Source organism: Scylla paramamosain, chromosome 17 (genome assembly GCF_035594125.1).
Source record: "Scylla paramamosain isolate STU-SP2022 chromosome 17, ASM3559412v1, whole genome shotgun sequence".
NCBI classification, from domain to species: domain Eukaryota; kingdom Metazoa; phylum Arthropoda; class Malacostraca; order Decapoda; family Portunidae; genus Scylla; species Scylla paramamosain.
The window spans coordinates 8,442,501-8,467,952 of record NC_087167.1 but is presented as its reverse complement, the minus strand read 5'-3'; the positions used below and the strand labels follow the sequence as shown (position 1 = coordinate 8,467,952).

Below are 25,452 nucleotides of genomic sequence, written 5' to 3'. Positions count from 1 at the left end.
CACTCCTAATAAAAAAGCAACTATAAAGATTCTTCAATTATATCATATTGCATTTTGCCTTTCAGTTCTCTATTTCTTTATTTACTACATAAAGGAAAAAAAAATAGCAATATGAAGAGCAAGTCACAGATCACTCAAAACAACATCAACAACAACAACAACAACAACAACAACAACAACAACAACAACAACAACAACAACGACAACGACAACAACAACAATAAAAAAAAACAGGCCTTAGGTTTATAATGAAAGAACTGATTATCTCTTAATCTCCTTCTCTTGGTCCTTCTCCTTTTCCTCCTGCAAGATACACCAAAATACCTCCATCCTCTTTTCTTTCTCCATTACTACTGGAGAGAGAGAGAGAGAGAGAGAGAGAGAGAGAGAGAATGATTACAATGGGGAGATTGTCATGTCAGAAGAGACGAAAAAGGCAGAGGGAGAGGTAAGAGAAGAGAAGAATATCATGGATTACAGGACATTACAATAATGGTGAAGATTTAAATGAGAGAGACGAGGCATAAGAGAAATGAGAGAAAGAGGAGGAGGAGGAGGAGGAGGAGGAGGAGGAGGAGGAGGAGGAAGAGGAGGAGAAGGATACTACTCTTGATAAGTACAGGTGACATGACGGTTGCGCCTTCAAAGACAAGGAGTTTTGTAAGTAATGATTCAAGGTGAGTTTTCAAGACACAGAACATGCTTCAAGTGAATGGCAAGGTTTCTAATCTGCTAGGGATCTTAACCAGTGCTCTCTGGAGGGGGGGTGGGTGGCTCCTACGGGAAGAATTAAAGGAGTTGGAAATAAACACTGAAAACTCGTACGTCTGAATACTTACATGGACTGAGTGCGAGGGGATGGACTGAGTGGTTGGGGGAAGGGCGGGAAGGAGCAGGGAATGAGTGTAGGAGAGAGGAAAGGGAGCAGGCACTGAGTGGTTGGGGGAGGGGAGAGGTCAGGGTCCAAGTGGAAAGCAGAGCCACAGAACTGGCGAGGGAAAAGTGAGGAAGGCAGATGAACTATTGTGAATTCATAGTAATTTGGCGGATGAGCCTCCCCTTGTCCCTCCTTTCCTGGTGCACGTCGTTGCTGAGATGAACGAGTGAAAGAAACAAGGGACGTGCAACACAAAGGTCCAGTGATGGTCGTAAGTAGAGTAACCTTCTACACCCAATTCCAATGATTTCTTTGTCCTTCTCAATTAAAGATCCACATTCTGAAACACTTCTGCGCCGCACCACTACTATCATAAGGCGCTAATTGAGGTTACACTGTTTTTAAGAGCGTTTTTATGGTTCTAGGGACATATAGACGAGATTTCATTATCAACAAAAGGGACATTCGTGAGAATCCGGCTAATCATCCCTGTGGCCTTTGAAAATAGTAGTGGTGAGAGCAAAGCGTTTCTGAACACGGGACTAAGTCCTCTGATCTGCTCACCAAGATCTACAGACATCACAAATGTACCTCCTTGCAACGAGAGTGGCTGGAGTGAGAAGATTCGGTCTCTGTAGATCTTGCTGCTGACAAGTTCGCAATAAAAATTGACAACTGACAGATTTTCCAAAAGATAAAAGGACTAGGGGAAAAATTCTAAACATAATAGAAATTAATGCAGTATGTTGCGTAGTCAATGACTATGTACTAGTGGGTATTGCGTCACTGGAACCGAAGACAAGAGTGCGAAGTTGATGACTTACTGTGAAGCTGGACTAGGATTTCACAAGGGCCATTGGGACAGTATGGTGCTAATTAAGGAGAATACTAAAGGCTTCCAGGACACTAAAAGGCTGCCATGGGGACGGTATACAGGGCTTCCAGTTAAGAGCTTCCAATTAAAACTGGGGAAGCTCCCATTAAAGTGGCGGGGGCAATCAGGGGCACAGTAAGGAATAGGGAGGTCCATTAAGGGCTCTGTATGTTTTCAAAGGACTATTTGGATTGGCAAAGGGTCAACAAGGACTAGAGGTTTCCATAAAGGGGATGAGTGGGTTTCCAGGGGAGTTTAGGGATCGTCCCACTTACAGAGGCAGCGTGTGGAAGCCTCGGGGCTCAGGAGGCGACACCCAGAGTTCTAAGAGTCCACAGAGCCGCGGCGGGACAAGCAGAGGAAGCAAAGAGTTGCGGTCAGGCCATGCTGCTTGCAAACACGACCAAGGTAATAATAATAATAATGATAATAATAATAATAATAATAATAATAATAATAATAATAATAATAATAACAATAACAACAATAATAATAATAATAATAATAATAATAATAATAATAATGGCTACAAAGGTCATAATGGTAATAGTGATTGGTGGTTTACTGGATGGTGATTGTGTAAGTGACGATGTTAATTGGCAATGACGGTGGTGATGATGGTGGCAATGTTGGCTTTGGTCGTTGTGGTAGTAACAACAATAGTAGTAGTAGTAGCAGTAGTAGTAGTAGTAGTAGTAGTAGTAGTAGTAGTAGTAGTAGTAGTAGTAGTGGTAGTAGTGATGGTGGTTGTGGAATCATGCAGTTACTGTACACGCGATCACGTTACTGTGGTGTTTAGGGGCATGGGGAAGCCTGGGTATTGAAGGTGGGGAGAGTGAAGGGTGTAGTGAAGGCCGTGCAGGCGGGGAGGGGAGGAGAGGGGAGGGGAGGAGAGGGGGAGGTACCTGGTGGAGGTGATGGACTCGTTGGAGGAGGAGAGCAGGTCCACGCTGGTCTGGGCACGCACGCGGCGCTTCGGGGAATGGCGGCGGGGGGAGCGGTCCCAGGAGGGAGGCTCTAGGCGGGTCTTGGGCCCTCCCGCACCTCCCGCCCCGGTGCCCGCGCCCGCGCCTCCGCCGCCGCCCGCCCCGCCCTCGCTGGAGCCGAGCCCCAGGAGGGATCGCAGGCCCTTCCCGGCGGACCGTTTGAGCCGCTTGCGGCCGAGACGCTTGAGCGGTGAGGCGGACGCATGGGAGTCCGAGTGGAGCACTTCGGAGGACGGGCAGTCATAGAGGCCGTCTGAATCCGTGTATGGCATCTCGGGCTTGTTGCTCACGCCGAAGAAGGCGGGATAGATCCTCACTACACTAAGGCGGGAGTCACTTATCGGGGATTCACTGCGGGAGCTGACGGGGCTGAGCAGCGAGGGCCGCTCCACGAAAGCCTGGTCCTCCAGCGACGACTCGCTCTGCAGAGACGAGTGCACCACAATGGCCGGCGGGGAGCGAGCCAGGCGCGGGGACTCCTTTGGGAAGGAATGGCTTGACGACAACAGAAGTCTGTGTCGCTGCGCTTCCGCCTCGTCCAAGCTCACTTCGCCAGCGCTAACGCCGCACGCTACACTGTCGCTGCACTCATCGTTGGTGTCCAGCTCAAGGGCAGAGTCCGCCTCGGGCTGTGACGCCGCCGGATCGTCCGTGGTCTCCGAGTCGGTCCTCAGCAGTGGGCAAGAGGGGGCCTCCACGGAGACCACCTCAGTGGGTGGGGACTTGAGGAGAGGACGTCGTTTGGTCCTGGCGGGCGGGGCGATGTCGGTGGGTGCGGGAGGCAAGGTGTGGGGCTGTGTGGGCAGCGTGGAGAGGGAGGGCGTCATGGGTTCGTCTGGGCAGAGAGGGTTGCTTGAGGAGCAGCGGGAAGGTCCGGGAGAGTAGGCAGAGCTGTAGCCCGACGAACTCAAGTTAGATTCGGAGGCGCGCAAGTCCACGCCTAGAAAAGGACTGAGGTAGCAGGACGACGGCCCTCTAGGGCGGCAAATGGCCGTGGGAGAGTCCGTGTCAGACTCTACTTCGCTGCTGGTGGCCGTGACAGTGATGGCTGGCGCGGGGGGAAGGTCTAGCGAGCCGCCCTTGGACCGGTGCAAGAGATCGTGGTGGTGGCGGCGGGGCGGAGGCTGCGGTGGATGTTGCGGTTGCGGCGGCGGCTGTGCTGATGGTGCGGGCTCCTCCACGCTGATGGTGGGCACCATGGGTGGCACTTGCTTCCTGAGGGCGGGAGGCGAGGCCAAGGTCACGTTGAGGGTGGGGATGATCATGGGCTGCGTTGCGGGCGGAGACAGACTGGGAGGGGCGGCAGGCGGCTCATCAGCTGGGGAGACAGTAATGAGTGGCATGCACATGGCGGCGCCGGCGTCTACGCTGAAGGCACGAGGCCGTGACGGTGGCGGAGGCTGCCAGTTGGTCTCCTCGGTGTCCTCCACCTTGATGACAGGCACCACCAGCCCCCCCTTGCACTCCTCTCCGCCTTCCGCGCCACCAGAGTTGCAGCTGCCGCTGCCACTGCCACAGTTCTTCTCGTCATTGAAGTGCAACACGTTGGCGCCGGGGATGTGCAGTGGCGGCGGCTTGGTCTTGATCTTGGGCGAGGTGGCTGGCGAGACGATGGGCGAGGTAACGGGAGAAGGTGTCCTGGAGGAGAGGGAGGAGGAAGGCGTGATGGTGGGTGAGAGAGTGCCAGGGCGGCGCGGAACAGTGCCCAGGGTGCCGAGGCTTCCCGTGCCTCGCATGCCACGCGGCGGCGTGAAGAACACGCGGTGGTCAGGCCCCGAACTGTCAGAACTGCTTCTTTCCACCGAGATGGAGAGCGAGAACTCAGACTCGGTGTCCTCGCTGTCTTTGTTGTCATTGGACTCTGAGCTGGTGCGCATTTTGGGTCGATACCGGGAGGGCGTGGGCAGCGGCGAAGGCACGGGCGTGGGCACGGGCGTGGGCAGCTCCGTGATGGGCGAGAGGCAGCGGTGCTGGTCCCCGGCGGGCACCTCCAGGGTAATGACGGGGCCGGAGTGCTGGGCGCCACCGCCTGCTGCTTGCACCTGTGGGGAGCGTGAGCGTCGTGAAGGATGGGTAATGTAGAGGCGTGGGGCGGGGAGGGAGGGGGGCGATGTGGTGCAGGGGTTGGGGGTGCTGTATCGGTGGTGGTTACCATTCTACAATTTAGATGGCCGCCTCACCTGGCCATCACGCTGCCTGGCCTGACTGCTTCTTACAAACTAACAGCTGATGCACACCCTCCTTCCTTCTGGGCTGCCACTCTTCTTAATTACCACCTTATTAGTTGCCTGCCGCCAAACCTATTTCACCTTTCCCTTGCCACACCGACAACACTACTTTCCTCTCTCTCCTTAGTTAGGTTATCCTCTTAGACAATCCTGTTTAAGTAATATTACACCAATCTAGTGTGACTTTTCTACCTACCTAAGTGGGCAGCGAGGCTCTCTGGGCGGACACTTCCCTGCCTTAATAGGCGACAAACATTACGCTCCTGTACTTAAAACTACCATAAATCTAATAAATTTATTCTCCATCACTTTTCTTTCTTTTGTTATAGGAAACAAAGGAGGAAACTAATCACAATCCCTGGGCACTGAGTCAGACCGTTGATACCCCTCTCTCTCTCTCTCTCTCTCTCTCTCTCTCTCTCTCTCTCTCTCTCTCTCTCTCTCTCTCTCTCTCTTAAATCTTTCCATTACCAAATAAATCCACCTTTAGCTACCCTGATATATATTTTCTGTGGCCTCTCTGCTTTCATCACTGCACGCTTTCCTATAACTAAGCCTCTCTTTCTATCGCAAGACACACGTCCTATGAGGATTGTTCTTAATTGGAGCACAAGAGACCCGGCGTTGTGAGGCGAGTGGGCGCGGGGAGTAGGGTGCGCTCCTCGTCTACGCCCACCCACAATGTAGTGTTGGGCGGGGTAGGCGTCGTGAAGCGTGGCGAGAACCTACCTGTACTTGGAGGGTGCCCGGGACGGTAAGGGTGTCCTGCTTCACCTGCGGCAGCGCCTTCTGCGGAGTGGTGGGTGTGGTGGATGGCGAGGCGTGGGCGGAGGAGTCCTCGAGTTCAGACCCGTGAGGACTGGACGGGTTTGAAATGCTACCCCGTCCTGACCCGCCTGCGTGAGAGATAGGGGGTGACTTTCTCTCTCTCTCTCTCTCTCTCTCTCTCTCTCTCTCTCTCTCTCTCTCTCTCTCTCTAGGCACAAACATCAACTATCTCGCTATGCTCTATGCCATATATCACTTTTTTTCCTTTTCGTGGAGCTTTCAAATTAAACACGCTTTCTTTCTGAACAAACTTATATTGCTACTCTCTCTCTCTCTCTCTCTCTCTCTCTCTCTCTCTCTCTCTCTCTCTCTCTCTCTCTCTCTCTCTCTCACACACACACATACCGAGGCTCTTGAACATGGCCAGCAAGGAGTCTGCGGATGAGATCTTGACCATCTTCGTGCGACTTTGCGGCGACGACGTCTTCGAGGAGGGCGACGAGGCCGACTTGACGGAGAGCAGCTTCTTGGGCGGGTCTGGCGTCATCTCCGAGGACGAGACTTCAGGCGTCTCCATCACCTCTTCGCTCCCCGACCCGCTGTACCTGAGGATGGTTGATGGAGGTGTCAGAAAGAGAGAGAGAGAGAGAGAGAGAGAGAGAGAGAGAGAGAGAGAGAGAGAGAGAGAGAGAGAGAGAGAGAGAGAGAGAGAGAGAGAGAGAGAGAGAGAATAATGGGGAAATATCTGTCTGTCTGTGTGTGTGTGTGTGTGTGTGTGTGTGTGTGTAAAAGGAGGGCAGGAGGAGGAAGAAATGATGCTGGAGTGAGAACATAAAGGGGAAGAACACAAAACAACACAAAAGGAAGAAGAGGACAAGGAGGAAAGGGAAGGGAAGGGAAGGATTGGTATATACATACAGATATAATAATCAAGGATAGGGAAGATGAAGAGAAATAAAAAAAAAAGAGGAGGAGGAGGAGGAAGAGGAGGAAAAGCGTGACAGGCTTACCTCTGGGTATGCCGTATCCTCGGGGAGCGGCGTGGGGAGCGCCGCGCCCCTCCGAAGCTGAAGATTCTACTGGGGGACTTCTCTTCGGTACAACTCATGTCAGAGGAGGAGGAGCTGATTTCCTTGGACATCTTATCGAGCAGCTTGGCGAACGTCACTTTCTTGTCGTGCTTCGAGGGGGAGGCCACGAAGGATGTCAGCGAAGTCTCGTGCACCAACCCCGCCACCCCCGCCGCCTCTTCCTCGTTGCTTTCCGTGCGCAGCAATTCCGTGGCGATGTCTGCGCTCCTCGTCCTCTCCTGCCAGGACAACACCACCCCAGGCTTGAGTGTTCGTGTGTCCTCAAGCCTTACTGGGTATCAGACAGAACACCCTCTCACTCCTGCTCCTCCCCCTGCTGTGATGACTTCCGAGGTGGCTTTAACGCATAGCTCACGTATCATGCCTACAGTCCTACGTCTACCAGGAAAACGTTCACACATTCTGCCTTCATACCAGCGTCAAATAAAGCCTTTAGTCTCATGCAAGCCTAGAGGTGCGTGGCCGTGTACTCGCAGCGCTAAGGGAGAGGTGACAGTACTCAGTTAGTTAGTTACTCTTCCTCCCTGCCAAACATGCTTGAAGGGAGGAGAGAGAGAAAGCAGTATGTACATCATGCTGACAGAAAGAGAAGCATGCCCCGTGTTTTGAAATTTTTGCCTCTCATCAGGATTATTTTCAAAGACCAGAGATGATCAAATGGGTTCTCGTGTGTGTTTTTTTTTCTGCATTGATGGTGTGGAATGTTTGTTATACTATCGCCAGTCATGAAAACACCCTTGAAAACCCACAATAACCTCAACTATATCCTGCTGAAAGTAGATGAGATAAGACGGTCCCGCGGGAGAGTGAAGAGGAAGGAGAGACGGAGTGAGGAAAGTGTTCGAAATGTGAAGTGGCTCCTCACGTCCCTACTTACGTGTCTCCAATCTCGAAAGCCTTGCCATCCTTGCCGGAGTGAAGCGAAGCAATAACAAATTCTTTTTTGCTGTCTTTTCTTTTCATATTTCTCTATAAACTGACATGTATTTTTTTTCTTTTACCCTTTTATTCAAGTATATGACCTGTCTACTTTTGAGTAAAATATGTAGCAACAATAACAGGCTCGGGAAAAGGACGAATTATTTGTGAAGAAACGGTAAAGTGTGCGCGTCAAGGAACGGAGATGAGTACTGAAAACGAGGCACGGAAAAGTAAGAGACGGATAACTGATGACTGATGCAACAGAGGCGCGAAACAAATCAAATCAATACGAAAGAAAAATAAGAGGAAAACAATTGGATTAGAAAGCCGGACAAGGCAAATCATGCTGTGTACTCTTGCTTCACCAACTGAGGTGGTCATTCAGCCACCAATGGAGACATGAACATAGAAACACTGCGGTGACTGAAGCTCCCACTTGCTGGTTGACCTACATAAAACAATTTGTCTAGTCTTGTAACGTACAGCAAATAATGTATATCTACCAAATCTCTTACTCAGTTATAACATACTGTATGATCTAAATGAAGATAATCTGATGTCACACGAGAAAAGAATGGTTTTGGTGGAAGTAGAGTAAATTTGCCGCAAGTATTCAAACAAGACGGGGATGTGAAGACCAATCAACGAGCGAGAGCATTAGTCAGAGACAGCGTTGCCATGTTCTTGTGTCTCAGGGTGGTTAAGCTCTTGTAATACTGCTGGTGAAACAGAGCACATTGGTAACGTCAGTCCAGTAGCAAATGCATGCAAATCTATCTAGGTGAGAGAAGTGAAGATGAAGCTTTTAAGAGGGATGTGTTTAGGCTACAGGAATACAGGTAGGCTGCGGGCAGATACAGGATACACTTCGCTGGTTTACATTAGCGGTACATAACAACCTTCTGTAACTTGTCACTCTCCCCCCACCCCCTCGCCTGGAAGATAGGGCCACGCCAGAGAGAGAGAGAGAGAGAGGAGAGAGAGAGAGAGAGAGAGAGAGAGAGAGAGAGAGAGAGAGAGAGTATAGAAATTAGCAAATAAACCAGACGCTTCTTGTACCAGTGATGATATCTCGTCTCCTGTTGTGTCCCTTTCCCCCTCACTCCCTCCCCCCATCCAAGACACCCCCACAAAAATAAAAGGCAAAGTAATGGGTTCTAATGCTTTGGATCTAAGCTTTAATCCACTAGGTTTTAATGCGTGTGTAATTAAAGGGGAAGGAGATTCTACGATCATTATACATTATACATTACAGTCTCCCGTTTCCCAGACAATAAAAAAAATGAGGAATAAAGTAATGCGTTCTAAAGCTTTGGATCTAAGCTTTAATTAACTAGGTTTTAATGCGTGTGTAATAAAGGGGAAGGAGGATCAAGGATTATGTAGCTTTACCATATCCTCCCCTTCCCCATTCCACTCATCACCTCGCCCCCACAAAGAAAGGGGAGAGAAAGTAATGGGTTTGGATTTAAGCTTTAACTGACTAGGTTTTAATGCGTGTGGTAATAAAGGGAAAGGAGGTTCTAAAAGTATCATAACCACTTTATATTCACTTTAGCTACTCTCCGTGCAGGTTTACTCCGAAGGTACTCACAGCCACCGTGTCTGGGAGGGGCGCGTCCTCACCACCATCTCCCTGCAAACGTTGGAACTCTTGGGAAACCTGGCGAGATGCGAGGAAGAGGGAGGGACACTTGTAGCGCGCCGCCAACCCTCCGTCACGCCTCAGCTAAGTCGCCGCCACGCCTGTACAGCTTCCCTCCTACGCCCATTAAATGATGGTGCGTGCGGGGATACTGTGCGCGCGCCTCTTTCCTTTCTTTCTCTCTCTCTTTTTTTTTTCTCTCCAGCTTTGTCTTTTGTTGATAATTTATTTGTTTTATTTTCTTTTTCGTTCAAAATTGTAGCTTTATGTTCTTTTGTATGTGTTTTGTTTTTTCTAGACGCACTGTTGCACATTCATTCGTTTTACTGTGGCAGGCGAAGCTATATTATTTTTTTTTCTCTGAGAAGTAACGTGGCATACTTCATTGTCATATACGTCACTGAAGCAGCGCATTACTACCATTATATTGATTTCTATAAGCTTGGAGGTTGCGGTAAGAGGCGGCTGGGTTAAGTTGCATGTGATAAAGATAACAAAGTTGACAGCGATGGTGATGATGTGTACACAAATTATGTAATACATGATTTTACTTTCCCGCAATGAAAAGAAAGAAAGGAAAAAAATAGCTTCGTCCGCCAAAGTAATTTTGTAAATTCACCAATTTTCATTATTTATTTAATCTCGGCACGAATTTTGTAAATTTATATGCATCTATAGACTCTACTAAATTCATCGTTTTTTTTTATTATTTATTTAATTTCATCATATATTTTGTAAACTTTTAGTTAATTCTTATTCTTTTAAGTATCCATATACTTTACTGAATTAACTTTGTCTTCCTTTTTCAAACGTGTGTATTTCTATTCTAGTTAAATTTTGATGATATACAAGTCATATTCCCCTCTAATTCAATTCGATAACTAATATATATATATATATATATATATATATATATATATATATATATATATATATATATATATATATATATATATATATATATATATATATATATATATATATATATATATATATATATACACACACACACACACACACACACACACACACACACACACACACACACACACACACACACACACACACACACACACGAGTTCTTTATTAAATATGATGACTACGAAATAATTTTCTTAGAATATGTTTAAACATTTTGCGCAACATTATTTGCCCAATATATTTCTTCGTATCATTATTCGTTTTGTTAATCGTTCCCAATCTCTTTCTCATACTTCTTTCTTTAACTTGGTTTTATCCACCAAATCCCATAAAATTTCTCCACTATCCTGAATTTTCTTCCCTTCCTTTCTTCTCTTCTTCCTTAGCTATTTCTATCCCATTTACCTCAACAATATTTCTCATTGTTAAAATTGTATTCCTTTACTTTTTTTCATTTTCCTCCCTCCCTCTACCTTTTTTTTTTTTTCTCCCTTTTTCGTTCCCTCTCCTCGCCCAAGATGTCCTAAGTAATGGGCAAGTTAGGAGTGCAGCAACAGACACAAGACCCTTAGGAGTGTGGTAGTAGTAGTAGTAGTAGTAGGTGGAGGAAGAGGAGACAGAAAAGTAAAGAGGACTAGTAGTAGAAGTAGTAGTAGTGGTGAGAGTAGCAGCAGCAGCAGCAGCAGCAGCAGCAGCAGCAGCAGCAGTAGTAGTAGTAGTAGTAGTAGTAGTAGTAGTAGTAATAGGAAGAGGAGGAGGAGGAGGAGGAGGAGGAGGAGGAGGAGGAGGAGGAGGAGGACGAGGAGGAGGAGGAAAAAGAAGAAGAAGAAGAAGAAGAAGAAGAAGAAGAAGAAGAAGAAGAAGAAGAAGAAGAAGAAGTACTAGTTGGTGGAAGTAGAGGAGAAAGTAAAGTAAAAAGTAGTAGTAGTAGTAGTAGTAGTAGTAGTAGTAGTAGTAATAGTAACAGTAGTGGTAATAGTAGTAGTAGTAGTAGCAATAGTCAACATAACACTAATGAAACACACAGAAAAACACACTGATGGCAGAGCAGCGACCATTAATAATGAATAGTATAACATAGAACACTGATATAATAGAGATGGGATGCTAAAACACACACACACACACACACACACACACACACACACACACACACACAAGGGATTCTTCCAGGGGTGAGGAAAATCGTGGTAGTTCAAGAAGCAAGCGTTCCTCTCACCACAAAGTTAGTTTACACATCAGACAGCGAGACAAGAGTGGAAGTGTGGAATCACTTTTTGCACGGCCGCGCTGAGTGACTGAGTGGGTGAATCGCGTCACGTAAGCTTGACTGACAATAGCCTGTATTCTGAAACGCTTTGCTCTCCCACCACGACTATTTTCAAAGGCCACAAAGATGATTAGCCAATTCCCAAGAGTGCTTCTCCAGTTGGAAATGTAGAAATCTCGTTAAAATGTCACTAGAACTATAAAAAAAACACTTGAAAAACCCTGTAACTTTAACTAGGGCCATTTGAATTTAGTGAAGGTGTGACGCAGAAAATGTTTCAGAATACAAGGCAATGAGAGACGGGCGGGAAAGGATTGAGTGACTGAGGAAATTCTTAAGACACTGCCTGGTACGATAATTCCCAACCTCAGTTCACGTAATGGTCTGGTGAACTTTTATGAGTCTCACTGCAGAGAATCACTGATAAGAAGTAACTGGGTAAGAAGTGACAGATTAATTCAAACCTACTAGTGCCTCTATTTCATTACCGCTCAGTAGTGTTTGGCCTAACTTCACTACAGCAACGAGTGTCACTTTGGCACTTTGGGTCACAACAACATGGTTATAATGGCACTGGACGGGAAACTTATTGAACGAACGAATGAATGAATGAATGAATGAATGAGAAGGTAGTAGAATTTTTAACTCTCTCTCTCTCTCTCTCTCTCTCTCTCTCTCACTCTCTCTCTCTCTCTCTCTCTCTCTCTCTCAAACAAACAAATCTAGGTATGTAAATGTCCAGCTTACTCAAGACATAACATTTCTTTAAGAGCAAAACTAAATCTCACCCCGGCAGATCCCACACACACACACACACACACACACACACACACACACACACACACACACACACACACACACTCACCACACTACACTTGGGGTTCTGGGAGCGGAGGTGTAGAAATTCATCAAAACTAGATGCTCGGTGACCTACAGGGGGGCGTCACAAGGTGCCTGAGGATCTTCTTGTTCTCCCCTCTAGGACTGGCTGTCTGCGAGCGGCTCTTGTGGCTGGTGCGACGAGGGCTGCTGCTAGGACCCGCCGCTGAGACGCTGCCCGCCCCTGGACCAAGGATACGTTTAAGTGGCGGCGAGGTGGAGAGGGAAAGAAGGATGGATGAACGAGGTGGAGGGGGTATATGAAATGGAGGTGATAGAGAGAGAGAGAGAGAGAGAGAGAGAGAGAGAGAGAGAGAGAGAGAGAGAGAGAGAGAGAGAGAGAGAGAGAGAGAGAGAGAGAGAGAGAGAGAGAGAGAGAGAGAGAGAGAGAGAGAGTCATGAATGGTAAACAGACGAGTAAATGCGATTGACTGAGTGTGGAATGAGTGAGCGAGCAAGCGAGTGAGTGAATGAGTGGGTTAGTGGAATCCTATGTCAGCTCTTCTAATTTGTCAGTGAATATATCAAGATTGTAACAGTGCTGGAAGTATATCATTATAATACTTCCCTTTCTCTATTTGATTTGTAAGTAAATGACATATAATAGCAAATGCGAACAGCACACATTATTATTATTATTATTATTATTATTATTATTATTATCATTATTATTATTATTATTATTATTATTATTATCATTATTATTATTAAAGTTACTATTCTTATTATTCTTAACATCATCATTATATTATTGCTATCAGTCGTGTCAAAATAATCTTTAATCACAAAAAAGAAAAAAGAGCGAGAGCAATTAAAAAGAAGGAAGGAAGGAAGGAAGGAAGGAAGAAAAAACTGAGAAAGGAGGAAAATGGAGGAAAAAAAACGAAATAATGAAGATAATAATGATGATGCTAATAATAATAATAATAATAATAATAATAATAATAATAATAATAATAACAGGTGTGATTAATGCAAAGGGAGTGAGATGAAGAGGTGAGATTGTGAAGGGGAGGCTGGAAGTGATGATGATGAGGAGGAAGGGTAGGAAGAGGAGGAGGAAGTGGAGAAGGAGGAGGAGGAGGAGGAAAAGTAAGAGAAATCAATTTACAAGTCAAGGTTAATAGACAAAGCCACAATGACACAGGTAACACACAGAGGAAACACACACACAGAGGATGCATACAGGTAGGCACACATCACAGCCAGGACGGCACAGCAATTCTACAGGTTAAGGAACACACACACACACACACACACACACACACACACACACACACACTCTCTCTCTCTCTCTCTCTCTCTCTCTCTCTCTCTCTCTCTCTCTCTCTCTCTCTCACAAGGAAGTGGGGCGCACGTCTGAGACAAATAACACTTAATGAACAACGGGCAGGCAGGTGTGAAACAACGGGTAATGTCATTCACTTAGGGCTTCAGGTGTGTGGTGGCGGGAGGAGCAGGAGCAGATGGAGGGAATGGTGAGTTACATAGAAGGGATACATACATCGTGTTCACATATACAGTCTCACCCATTTGGAGGATTTTTCTTCTACCTGTCCTTTTCTTCAGTTACCGTTCTAAATTACCTGCCGTGTCTCCTTGACTCCCTTACCTGTGGTCGCCTTGGTCCACTTGTCAGTACATGTTATCACCATCATTACCACCACCACCACCACTACCACCTCCTCCTTGTAATCCAGTAACGGAAATAACGAGAAAGTTTTTTTTTTTCTTTTCTCTCACTGTTGTGTAAAGTTATAGTCTCACCGTTAAATATCAAGTTTCCTTTCCATTGATTCTACCTGTCCTTTCATTTGAGGAGGTGTTAGTCTGTCATCTGTGAGGTGCGTGTGGACAGAAACACGGCAGGCGAGCGGTAGAGTAATGAGTGGGGAGCGGCGCATCAACGGGGTTTCTTAAAGTTTCCATCTGTTTCTTGTTTTGAAATAGAAGAAAAAATGTAATTATATCGCAAGTATGTAAGAGTAATTGATAAATTGACAATTGCAATGATATGACAGCAGTTTTTGTTCGTGCATCGTGAATGGTACATGTGAAGGAGACAGGATATATCACCACTGCATTACAGAAGGCAAGGCAAGCAGTACGCACTCACTGCTTCTCAACACGTAGCGATAAGAAAGCCAGAACATCAGTGGAATCTATAATTGCATTGCTTATAAACCCAAAATGTTGATGCGATACTTCTCATTTGGTTACCCATTAGCTTAACCGCTTCATTTCTGTCCTGAGGCATTTCACAGGTAAATGACCACCACCATTAGGTCATTGCAAGCCTTTATACATACTCAAAAATACGTAAAAAAGCAAAGGAAATATTTCACGGTTCGACTAATTACACAACACTGCCATGCAAGTCAGTACAAGAGAGCGATTCTGGCGATGCCTCGTGAACCGCGTCTCGAGTCATAGTCCGTATTTCAAGTGTGCTTTCATGATTCAAATGCCAGTTTAACTAGGATTCTACACCACCAGTGGGAAAAAATGGCCCAAGAGAACTTAACTACTCATCACTGTGGCTTAATTAAAGTCCTGAGGAGAGAGCAAAGTGATTCAGGATACGGACCGATGAGCGAATGAATGAATCACTGACGGTTCATGAGGCAGTACTCGAATTTCTCTCTCCTTTAAGTCTTATTTGGTATTATTGAAGGAGGCAGGAAGAGTAGTAGTAGTAGTAGTAGTAGTAGTAGTAGTAGTAGTAGTAGTAGTAGAAAAAGAAACAAAAAGAAGAAGAAGAAGAAGAAGAAGGAGGAGGAGGAAGGAAGAAGGAAGAAAGAAGACAGAAAGATAGAAAGGAAGAGAGAAAAAATATAATAGATAGAATAGAAAGAAAAACAGTAGTAGTAGTAGTAGTAGTAGTAGTAGTAGTAGTAGTAGTAGTAGTAGCAGTAGCAGCATCACCATTTGCAGTCACTGGATTACAAGGAGACGAGGAGACCGTGTAAAAGAACAGTAAGTAACCTTTGTACCTCCTCGAGAACCAAGAACACCAAAGTCGGAGTGTGGGAGAAGACCGGGAAAACGACAGAACGCATCGTGACGGATGAGAGAAAACGACAGGCAAGGAAGAAACAACCCGTAGTGAAAAAAAAAAAAAATAAATAAATAAATAAAAAATAAAATAAATAAATAAATAAAAATACGTAAAATAAACAGATAATATACAACGACGGTGGTGAAAAGGAGGTGGGTGGATAGACAGACAGACAGACAGACAAACGGACGTCTGACATACAACTAATGAAACGGGGATTACTTGTGAAAAAAAAGAAAAAAAAAAAGAAAAAAAACATTGACAGTGAATATCTAACGCCCTGAAATAGACTACTGAATAAAAAAAATAAAAAAAAAAGAGACAAAACATGAATAAAATATGTAAATAAAAGCGCCATTGTCGTTGGTTGTATACGCTCACGAGAGAGAGAGAGAGAGAGAGAGAGAGAGAGAGAGAGAGAGAGAGAGAGAGAGAGAGAGAGAGAGAGAGAGAGCTATGTCGCCGTCAGCCTCATATAGCCGTGCCTGCCGACAGATGACGCCTATATCGCTGCTCGGGCCGGGGGCGTGGGGCAGAGGGGGGATGGAAGGATGGGGAGAGGGTGGAAGAGGGAGGGGTGAGGAACGGCAGCATCTACATTATTATTATTATTATTATTATTATCATTATTATTATTATTATTATTATTATTATTACTATTATTATTGTTATCATTATTGTTATCATTACTATTATTATCATTGTTACTATTAGCACGATTATTGTCATGAATTTAATTGCTGTCATTATTATTATTATTATTATTATTATTATTATTATTATTATTATTATTATTATTATTATCATCATCATCAACATCAGCATCATCATCATTATTACTAGCTTTATCTTCATTACAAGCCATGAACAAGGTATGCACGCCACAAGAGGCCTCCAAACAAACGTACATACATCACAGCTAAGTAAGAAAATCAAAAGGAAACACGTTATTCACTTCAATAAAAAAAAAAAAAAAAAAAAAATTGCTAAGAAAAAATAAATCTACGTTCTTTCTAAAAGCAACAAGAACAACAGCAGCAAAGATAACAGCGATAATAGCGCTATCTACCAGCGGACAGGCACACTAGGCGACTACGACACGTTTGGCAGGCGAGGCTGTACAACGGGCGTCACCTGTACATTGCGAAGGGAATCCCAGCATGAGTGTATGGACCATATTCTGAAACACTTCTGCGCCACACCTCCATTACTTTCAAAAGGTTCTAATTGAAGCTTCTGGGGTTTGTATCGTTGTTTTTACGGTTCTAGTGAAAAATTAACAAGATTTCTATACCATTAACAGGAGAAACACTCTTCAGAACCTGGCTAATGATCTCTGTGGTCTTTGAAATAGTCGTGATGAGAGAGCAAAGTGTTTCTGGATAGGAGCCAATGAGCAGGTCACGCTACAGGTGCTCTGAGTAGATGGGTCACAAAGGTCCGCGAATTTCACGTCTATACAAATCGAGCATAAATGAATCTATTATGTATTTTATGAGCTTGAGAGCCCCACGAAGACCAGGAACAGGGACGCGGCGTGATAGGCACAGGTAGATGCTAAATAATGAGTTGTTGTTATTCTTATTATTCTTATTATATACTATTATTTCGTAGAGTGACATCACCTCTTCGGGCAAGTGTATGTAGGCCACGGTCAGGTACACGCGATGGGATGGATGGGCGAAGGCCTCTTCCATAACTTTTCCAAGCAGTCTGGTGGGGTTTATTCACAACTGTGCCCTTGACTGGTGCTCGATAATATAACGATGGCTTGTCAAGTTAACTGAAGATAAATCAAGCCCAAACTCGCGGTTAAAATTCAATGGACTGGCTGGATAAAAGTGACACTTCAGCACAACATCGCAGTTACTATTACGGTGCCCTGAAGAGAGGTGATTTTTCTATCAAATGTTTCAGAAATAAGAAAAAGAAAGAGAGAGAGAGAGAGAGAGAGAGAGAGAGAGAGAGAGAGAGAGAGAGAGAGAGAGAGAGAGAGAGATAGAGAGAGAGAAAAGGTGTGCGGCATCGGATAGTGACCTGCGCCTATCCCATCACATCCTCCCCCTTCTTGGTCTTCGCGGAGCTCTTATACGCTAATTTTTCATTCCATTTATAGATGTGAAATTCGCTGCTCTTTGTGGCATCACTAATCGCGGCAACTGTACAGGAAATTACAAGGAAGATGGAAAAAATATATGACTGAAAAAAGACCAAGAAAAACGCTTACAGAGAATATCGCGGAGTGAATGAAAGCAGCTGGCCAGGATAAATAAAAGTGTTAAGTTTTTAAGGGTGAAAGTAACTGATCAAACAACATCAACCGAGACGAGACTCGAGTATGAAAATATACGTTTCATACACATGGCGCTAAAAAAAAAAAAAAAAATAAAGGATAGTAAGTTACAGACGTTCATCAAAAGAAGTCTTGCTGGGAAAATAGGTAAACCATCTTCGCGTGAAAGGATAAAAAAATTACAATAGGAAAAAGTCAACGCCAAGGAAGAAATTTTGCTCTTGATCTTGACGGCGATGGGAGGACGGTGAGAAAACGGTGACCCAGAAAAACAGCTGATGATGAGTAAATGGCGAGTGATGAATGACAATGGACGGTGACAACAAAACAGGCGTTGAAAAGCATGGGATAGTGATGGTGAGTGAGTGAAACAGTAGTAGAAGTAGTAGTAGTAGTAGTAGTAGTAATGATAATGGTGGAGGTGATCTGAATGACAAAAAAAAAAAAAAAATGACGGATGAGACACAAAGTAAAAAAAAAAAAAAAAAAAAAAAACACGCATAGAAACAAATGCAATAATAATAAAACGACAAACAGATAACAACAACAACAACAACAACAACAACAACAACAACATATAAAGGAAAAAACTGCCATCTAGAAAAAAAAATAAATACAGACAAACAAACATACATACACATCACACCTAAGGATGAGAGGGGACTAAAAAAAAGGTGAATTATACAGGTATACACATAAACACACATACATACGTACACATCCACCACTTCCTCGCCCAATACACTGCTGCCAGGCATTGCTGCGTGAACAACACAACCAGTAACAACAGTGATAACAGCAAAAGCAACAGCAACACAGCAAAAAGCATGTTAAGCTAGCAGTGTGAGGAGGAGGAGGAGGAGGAGGAGGAGGAGGAGGAGGAGGAGGAGGAGGAGGAGGAGAAGGTTAAAATGCGTAACAATACAAGCAGAACATACATACATAGCTAAGCGAGGAGGAGGAGGAGGAGGAGGAGGAGGAGGAGGAAAAGGAGGAGGAGGAGGAGGAGGAAAAGGAGGAGGAGGAGGAGGAGGAGGAGGAGGAGGAGGAGGAGGAGGAGGAGGAAGATGATAATGAAGGCGGGAACAGTATTGGGAAGGAGAGGGAAAGGGAATGAGTGGTAAACAATGTGTGTGTGTGTGTGTGTGTGTGTGTGTGTGTGTGGACAGGTTGGAGAGGTGTAAATGTAGAGGATGTTATTAGAGGAAGTAAGGAAGCGTACAGTGGTTTGAAATAAGGGAGGTATTCATAGACAGAAGAGGAAATGAAGGCGAAAGGAACGGGGGGGGAGAGGGGGAGGAATCAAAAGTACAAGAAGAGAAGAAGAAGAAGAAGAAGAAGAAGAAGTACGAAAGTGTGAAACCAAGAAGATAAAGAAAATAAAGTCGATCACGGAAAGAAAAGTGTACATAAAAAAAAGAAAGAAAAAGAAAGAAAAGACACGAGAAGAAAGAAACTGAAAGAAAAAGATTATAGAAAGAGAATGCAGAGAAAATAAGAAAAACCGAACGACCGGAACAAAAAAGAGAGAAGATAAATAAAGAGGAAGAGAAGAACACACACAAAGAAGCCAAGAGAACAATCATAAAACGAAAGGGAGGAGAAGAAAACGAAGAGAAAAAAAGGAAAAAAAAGAAAGAGAGAAAGAAAGAAAGAAAGAACACACATAAAACACCGAAACAGGAAAGTCGAGGAAAATAAAGAAATAACAAGATGAACAGAATAAAGATTGGATCAAGTCAAAATAAGAAAAAAAAAGAGAACTGAGAGGAGAAAGTAAAAAAAAGAAGTGAAAAAGTGAAAATATACAGAGAGAGAGAGAGAGAGAGAGAGAGAGAGAGAGAGAGAGAGAGAGAGAGAGAGAGAGAGAGAGAGAGAGAACTTGAGAGGGGCTGTGTTTAGGCTTAAGGGAAAGTTTACACCAGCGTGGACAGCTCAAACTTTAGGGAGATAATAAGAACTATGTAAAATAAAAAGAGAAGATAAGAAGGATGACAGGGGAAGAAGGATGAAGGACAAAATGAAGAGAGAGAAGAAAAAGGTAGATATGAAGGAAGGGTGAAGGAAGGAGAGAGAGAGAGAGAGAGAGAGAGAGAGAGAGAGAGAGAGAGAGAGAGAGAGAGAGAGAGAGAGAGAGAGAGAATGGTAAATGACTGATTCCTGTCGTATTTCTAGATGATGAGGTAAAGAAAGGAGGAATGAACATGAAAGACAGAAATAACGGATTACTTTTAGAAGCTGAGCATAAGTGAAACTGAATGATAATGGTTCTTCTAGCGTCAAAATATGGAAAGGAAGGGAAAGATGAACTAACTTTAGATGTCAAGATAAAGAAAAAAAAAAAAACAGTGAGATGGATAGGAAGGAATAAAAAAAAACACTTAATCAGTTTCAGGTGTTACAAGGGGGATAGGTCAGAATGCTTGATTAGTTTTCAAGTGCGAGAATGAGAGAATGGGAAAAGATGAATGAGTTGTAGGCTGAGGCACGTGGAAAAGGTGGAGACAGTTGATTAGTAATTGAAGTATTGACAAAAAGGACATGATGAGGAGGAGTAGTTGGTAAGTTTTCAGTCGTCAAAATAAAAGGTGGTAAATGATTCACTGGTTACAAGTTTCGAGGTAATAAATTAAGAAAACGAAAAAAAAGTAGGATGAATAGAAAAGTATATATGGAAATTACTGATTGATCTGAAGTGCTGCAAAAGCGAAAAGATAAAAAAAAAAAAAGAAGAGACATATTGATTAAATTTTCACCTGTTGGAATAAGAAAAGTGAAAAAAAATACCAGGTAATTTCCGGTGTTGAGAAAAAAAAAATATGAGATGAACAGAAAAGCTGCAAATAATCGATGGCTTTTTTAGATGTAACAGAAAAAAATAAATAAATAAGAAAACGATAGAAAATATTACAATTTCAAAGGTTCAGGTAGAAAGAAGCGAAATAACTGAAGTAAGTAGGAAGCAACAGAGAAAAAGTTGATCAATGTTAAGTATTTGGATAGAAAAAGATAAAAGGAAGAGAAGGATAAAAGGTATGAAGGAAGGAAGATGTAAAAAAAAAATGTTAATGCGGAAAAGATTGAAATATATGGAATAATTGAGGAATAATGGGTTAATTTTAAGTGTTAAAACTGTATTAAATGGACATTATGTGTGTGTGTGTGTGTGTGTGTGTGTGTGTGTGTGTGTGTGTGTGTGTGTGTGTGTGTGTGTGTGTGTGTGTGTGTGTGTGTGTGTGTGTGTGTGTGTGTGTGTGTAACAGATCCGTAAAAAAAAAAAAAATGTAGGTAAATAAAATACGGGATGGAAGGATAGAAAATAAGAAAAAAATACTAATAAAGAAGAGAGAGAGAAAAAAAAAACGCACAGACATAAAATAAGAAGAAAGGAACAAGAAACAGAGAGAGCATAAAAAGAACGTCAATTGCCTTCAAGGTGGAAAAAGACACAGGTAGGAAACATTATAGACAGGTAGATGAGGAAACTTAGCATGAGGAAATAAAAAGAAAAAGGAGGAAAAAAAGAAAAACAAGAACAAGAGTAGTCAATTCAAAATTCGCAACATACATATGAATTAGAAACAGATAAACAGAAATACAAATAAACAGAAAAAAACAAAGAAAAACAGAGATAGGAAAGGAGTAAATAGAAATAAGTTAAGATAGAATGAATTAAAAAGTTTGTTAGGTTAGGGCTACGTTAGGACTGGTTGAAGTACGTACAGTGAAATCAGGCTAGAAAGATCAGGAGGGGACAGGTTAGGTTAATGATGAAAAAAGATCGACGGAATGAGGGACAAGATCAGAATAGGTTAGCGAGGCGAAGAAGATTACGTAAAGTTAGTGAGGGGAGAGGCTCATGTTAGGTTGGTGAAAGGAGAGAACTTATATGAATTAAGTTAGAGCATGTTAATGAGAGAGAGAGAGAGAGAGAGAGAGAGAGAGAGAGAGAGAGAGAGAGAGAGAGAGAGAGAGAGAGAGAGAGAGAGAGAGAGAGAGAGAGAGAGAGAGAGAGAGAGAGAGAGAGAGAGAGAGAGTTAAGTGAGAAAGGGCAGAAGGTAATTTTTCAGGCTTATGAAAGGAGAGAGAGAGAGAGGGGTCAGCGAGAAGAGAAGATCAAGAGAGAAAAGAAAGCAGGAGAGAATAGATTGAGTTTAGCCACGATAGGTGGCTAAACTTAAAGGAGGGAAAGAGAGATTGCTGAGGAAGATAAAAGATAGGTTGACTTAATGAGTGCAACCAGCCCAGTAATGCCAGGTCAGATCAAGTCAGATTAGGTTGGGTTAGAAAAGGAAAGGAAACGAGAAAGGTGGATAGGTTAAATGAATTACGTAAGAAAAGTGAAGAGAAAGAGAAGAGTCATTTTAAATTAAGTAAAGTTAGATTAGCTTTGGTTATCAAAAAGAGAAAGGAGAGAGGTAGTTAGGTTAGTGAGAGGGAACGAGAGAATGATGCACGGCAGTTAGGTTTAGGAAGGACGTGAAGGGAGCAATGTTAACGGAGGTAAGGGCAAGAATGGGGAGAGGAGAGGTGTTACATTAGGGAAGGAATTATCACGTGAGGAGAAGCAAAGAGTGGGGAGAGGAGACGTGTTAGAGGTGTTACGTTAGGGAAGGACGCAAGGGAAAGGCAAAAATGGGTTAAAGGAGAGGAGAGAGGACGGGTAGGTAGGCAGCCTTACGTTTGTGTAGTCTGAGCAATTCATCAAAAGTAAAGGCCGGAGCATCACACTGGGGGCTGGATGCTGTGGAGGAGAGGCTAAGCAGCGAAGCTTTGCGGAAACTATTGAGCCGCACAAACAAGGACTTGGGGCGGGGTCGGGGGGGCTGAGGCCGGTGGGGCTGGGCAGGGGCGCCAGGGCGGGAGGGGGCTGGCGACATGGTACCTGCAACGGATGACCACCACCACGACGATGCTTCTCTCTCTCTCTCTCTCTCTCTCTCTCGCTCTCTCTCTCTCTCTCTCTCTCTCTCTCTCTCTCTCTCTCTCTCTCTCTCTCTCTCGCTCTCTAATCATGTCATATCATTCCAATTATTTTATTTACCTCCTCCTTCTCCTCCTCCTTCTTCCCTCTCGCTCTCAAATTTTCCTCTTCTTTTTATTCGTTAATATGCATGAATTCAACCTTTTTGGTGGCGCTGGTGGTGATGGTGGTGGTAATAATGGGCTGGATCTCTCTCTCTCTCTCTCTCTCTCTCTCTCTCTCTCTCTCTCTCTCTCTCTCTCTCTCTCTCTCTCTCTCTCTCTCTCTCTCTCTCTCTCTCTCTCTCTCTCTCTCTCTCTCACCACACACTGGAATGAGACTGTGTTATGACTGGTGTGGAACAAGAGAAGGAGGAGAAGGAGGAGGAGGAGGAGGGAGGAGGAGGAGGAGGAGGAGGAGGAGGAGGGAGGGAGGAGGAGGAGGAGGAGGAGGAGGGGCACTTCCATCACCATTATTTAAGACATGCGGTTTTTGGTGTGTGTGTGTGTGTGTGTGTGTGTGTGTGTGTGTGTGTGTGTGTGTGTGTGTGTGTGTGTGTGTGTGTGTGTGTGTGTGTGTGTGTGGTGTGTGTGTGTGTGTGTGTGTGTGTGTGTGTGTGTGTGTTTGATGAAATAAGTAGTGATAAATTTCTCTCTCTCTCTCTCTCATCTCTCTCTCTCTCTCTCTCTCTCTCTCTCTCTCTCCTCTCCTCTCTCTTCTCTCCTCTCTCTCTCTCTCTCTCCTCTTCGTCACAATTATAATGATGACGATGGTGATGGTGCACATGATGATAATGATGATGATGATGGTGATGATGATAATGATGTCAATAATGGCGAGGCTTCTAGTGATAATGATGATAATGACGATGAAGGTGAGTCTTGCATTATATCTGTAAGCTAGCACAGAATTATCAGAACAAAATCATGCTTATCTATAAGGGACTCATGTCATGGAATAAGTTTAGATGAAAAAAAAAAAATCTAGAATAAAGGAAAGGCTTAATATTTACGTATATGCATCTACTCGTAATGTCAAAAGGAAAACATTATAGAGGCAAATGTTCAAAAGTCTAAAAGTATTTCATATATATATATTTTTTTTTAAGGAATGGTGAACAAGCAAGTCTAGGAAATTCTCCCCTGTATCTCTTCTTTTCTCTTTAATCCTCCCTTTTTTTTTCCTTTTCCTTCCTTCTTCTCTTCCTCCTTCTCCATCTATTCTTCCTCTCCTAGCGAATGGGAGGGAAGGGAGGCAGAGGAAAGGAGGAGGAGGAGGAGGAGGAGGGCAAGGAACAAGTGGGAGAGGAGAGGAGGGAATGAAGAGGACAGGTGAGAAAGGCCTTGTGAATAGCCTTGATTATTTTCTAAGTGCAATCATGTTAAAAATGGATAAAAGACAGAAGAAACTGTAATTTCATGTTATTATTGGGCAAGCAAGCAAGTGAGAAAAAGAAAGAGAGAGAGAGAGAGAGAGAGAGAGAGAGAGAGAGAGAGATGAGAGAGAGAGAGAGAGAGAGAGAGAGAGAGAGAGAGAGAGAGTAAGTGCACGTGTGAGTGTGAATGCTAGGAGGGGAGAACATAAGCAACTTTCTCTCCTCCTCTCAATGTGTCGGATGCAGATCAAACTCCCACCTTCTGTTGGCAGTACCCGGAAGCCGCAGGTGAGGTCAGGTGAGGTCGGGAAGGTCAGGTCAGGTCAGGGTGAGAGAGTATCGGTGTTGGTTAGTGGGTGGTGAAGGAGGGAGACGAGTAACCGCCTTAAGGTGGCGCCCCAAAACAAAATTTGACGAGCACGAGCTGGAGGCTGTCCTGGAGAGTTTCGCTGCTTCGAGAGCAGCTCCGCGATGGGCGACAAATCCATCGAGTGAGTTCTTTGGTGCATGAGATTTGAGCACATGTTATATTGTACAAAGGATTAATTTACCCATAGTAAGTACACTAAACTACTTTATTCTTATGCGTTTTATTTATTTATTTATTTTTTTTACGGTGCCAACGACATTACCATTGTTTGCTAGGAATCCTGGTCTGTTATCATTTACATTCTTCCAGCCACGGCTGCAAGTAACAGCCACAGTCACCTCCACACGAGGCGAAGAAGGGACCACCTTGCATTAAGAGACTTAGCACATGGACTTTAGAACAGCCACAACTGAACCCAAACACATTTTTTCTTCTCCAGCCATGGCAGAAAGAACAGCGATGCAAGATGAAAGTGTTGCTGCCACAGCCGCACGCCCACACCACTGCCCGCTGCGTGAGGCAAGGCTAGCCTACGACCATATTCTGAAAACACTCCTGGCGGCACCTACATTACTTTCAAAAGGCTCTATATTTGGAGTGATACTGATTATTTTATTTTATTTTATTTTATTTTATTTATTTATTTTTACAGTCCTAGTGAAAGATTAACAAGATTTCTAACATTGTTATCTGAAGAAACACTCATGAGAACCAGGCTAGTCATCTCTATGGCCTTTGAAAATAGTCGTGGTGAGAGAGCGAAGCGTTTCTGAATACGGACGTGGGGTGTGGCGGCTGGTCGTGTACAAGTGATGCTGCTTTTCACCCGCCGTTCGCCCAGCCACAGTCCAGCATAGTGACCCAGCGCGCCTGTCCACCAAGACCTCGCTTCTCCAGTCCGTGCTCGCGAAATTTTGTCCACTGTGTCGCCAC

General features: G+C 44.1%; 1 protein-coding gene across 1 annotated transcript in view; it reads right to left on the bottom strand.

The window, feature by feature from the left end:
* The window catches only part of LOC135108603 (uncharacterized), a 171,230-nt gene that overhangs the window by 5,769 nt on the left and 140,009 nt on the right, over window positions 1-25,452 (bottom strand). The window contains 8 exon segments of the mRNA XM_064019762.1: window positions 2,657-4,779; window positions 5,695-5,861; window positions 6,139-6,338; window positions 6,744-7,042; window positions 9,340-9,408; window positions 12,050-12,122; window positions 12,497-12,644; window positions 22,493-22,696. Of these exon segments, the coding sequence (XP_063875832.1) occupies window positions 2,657-4,779; window positions 5,695-5,861; window positions 6,139-6,338; window positions 6,744-7,042; window positions 9,340-9,408; window positions 12,050-12,122; window positions 12,497-12,644; window positions 22,493-22,696 (3,283 nt within the window).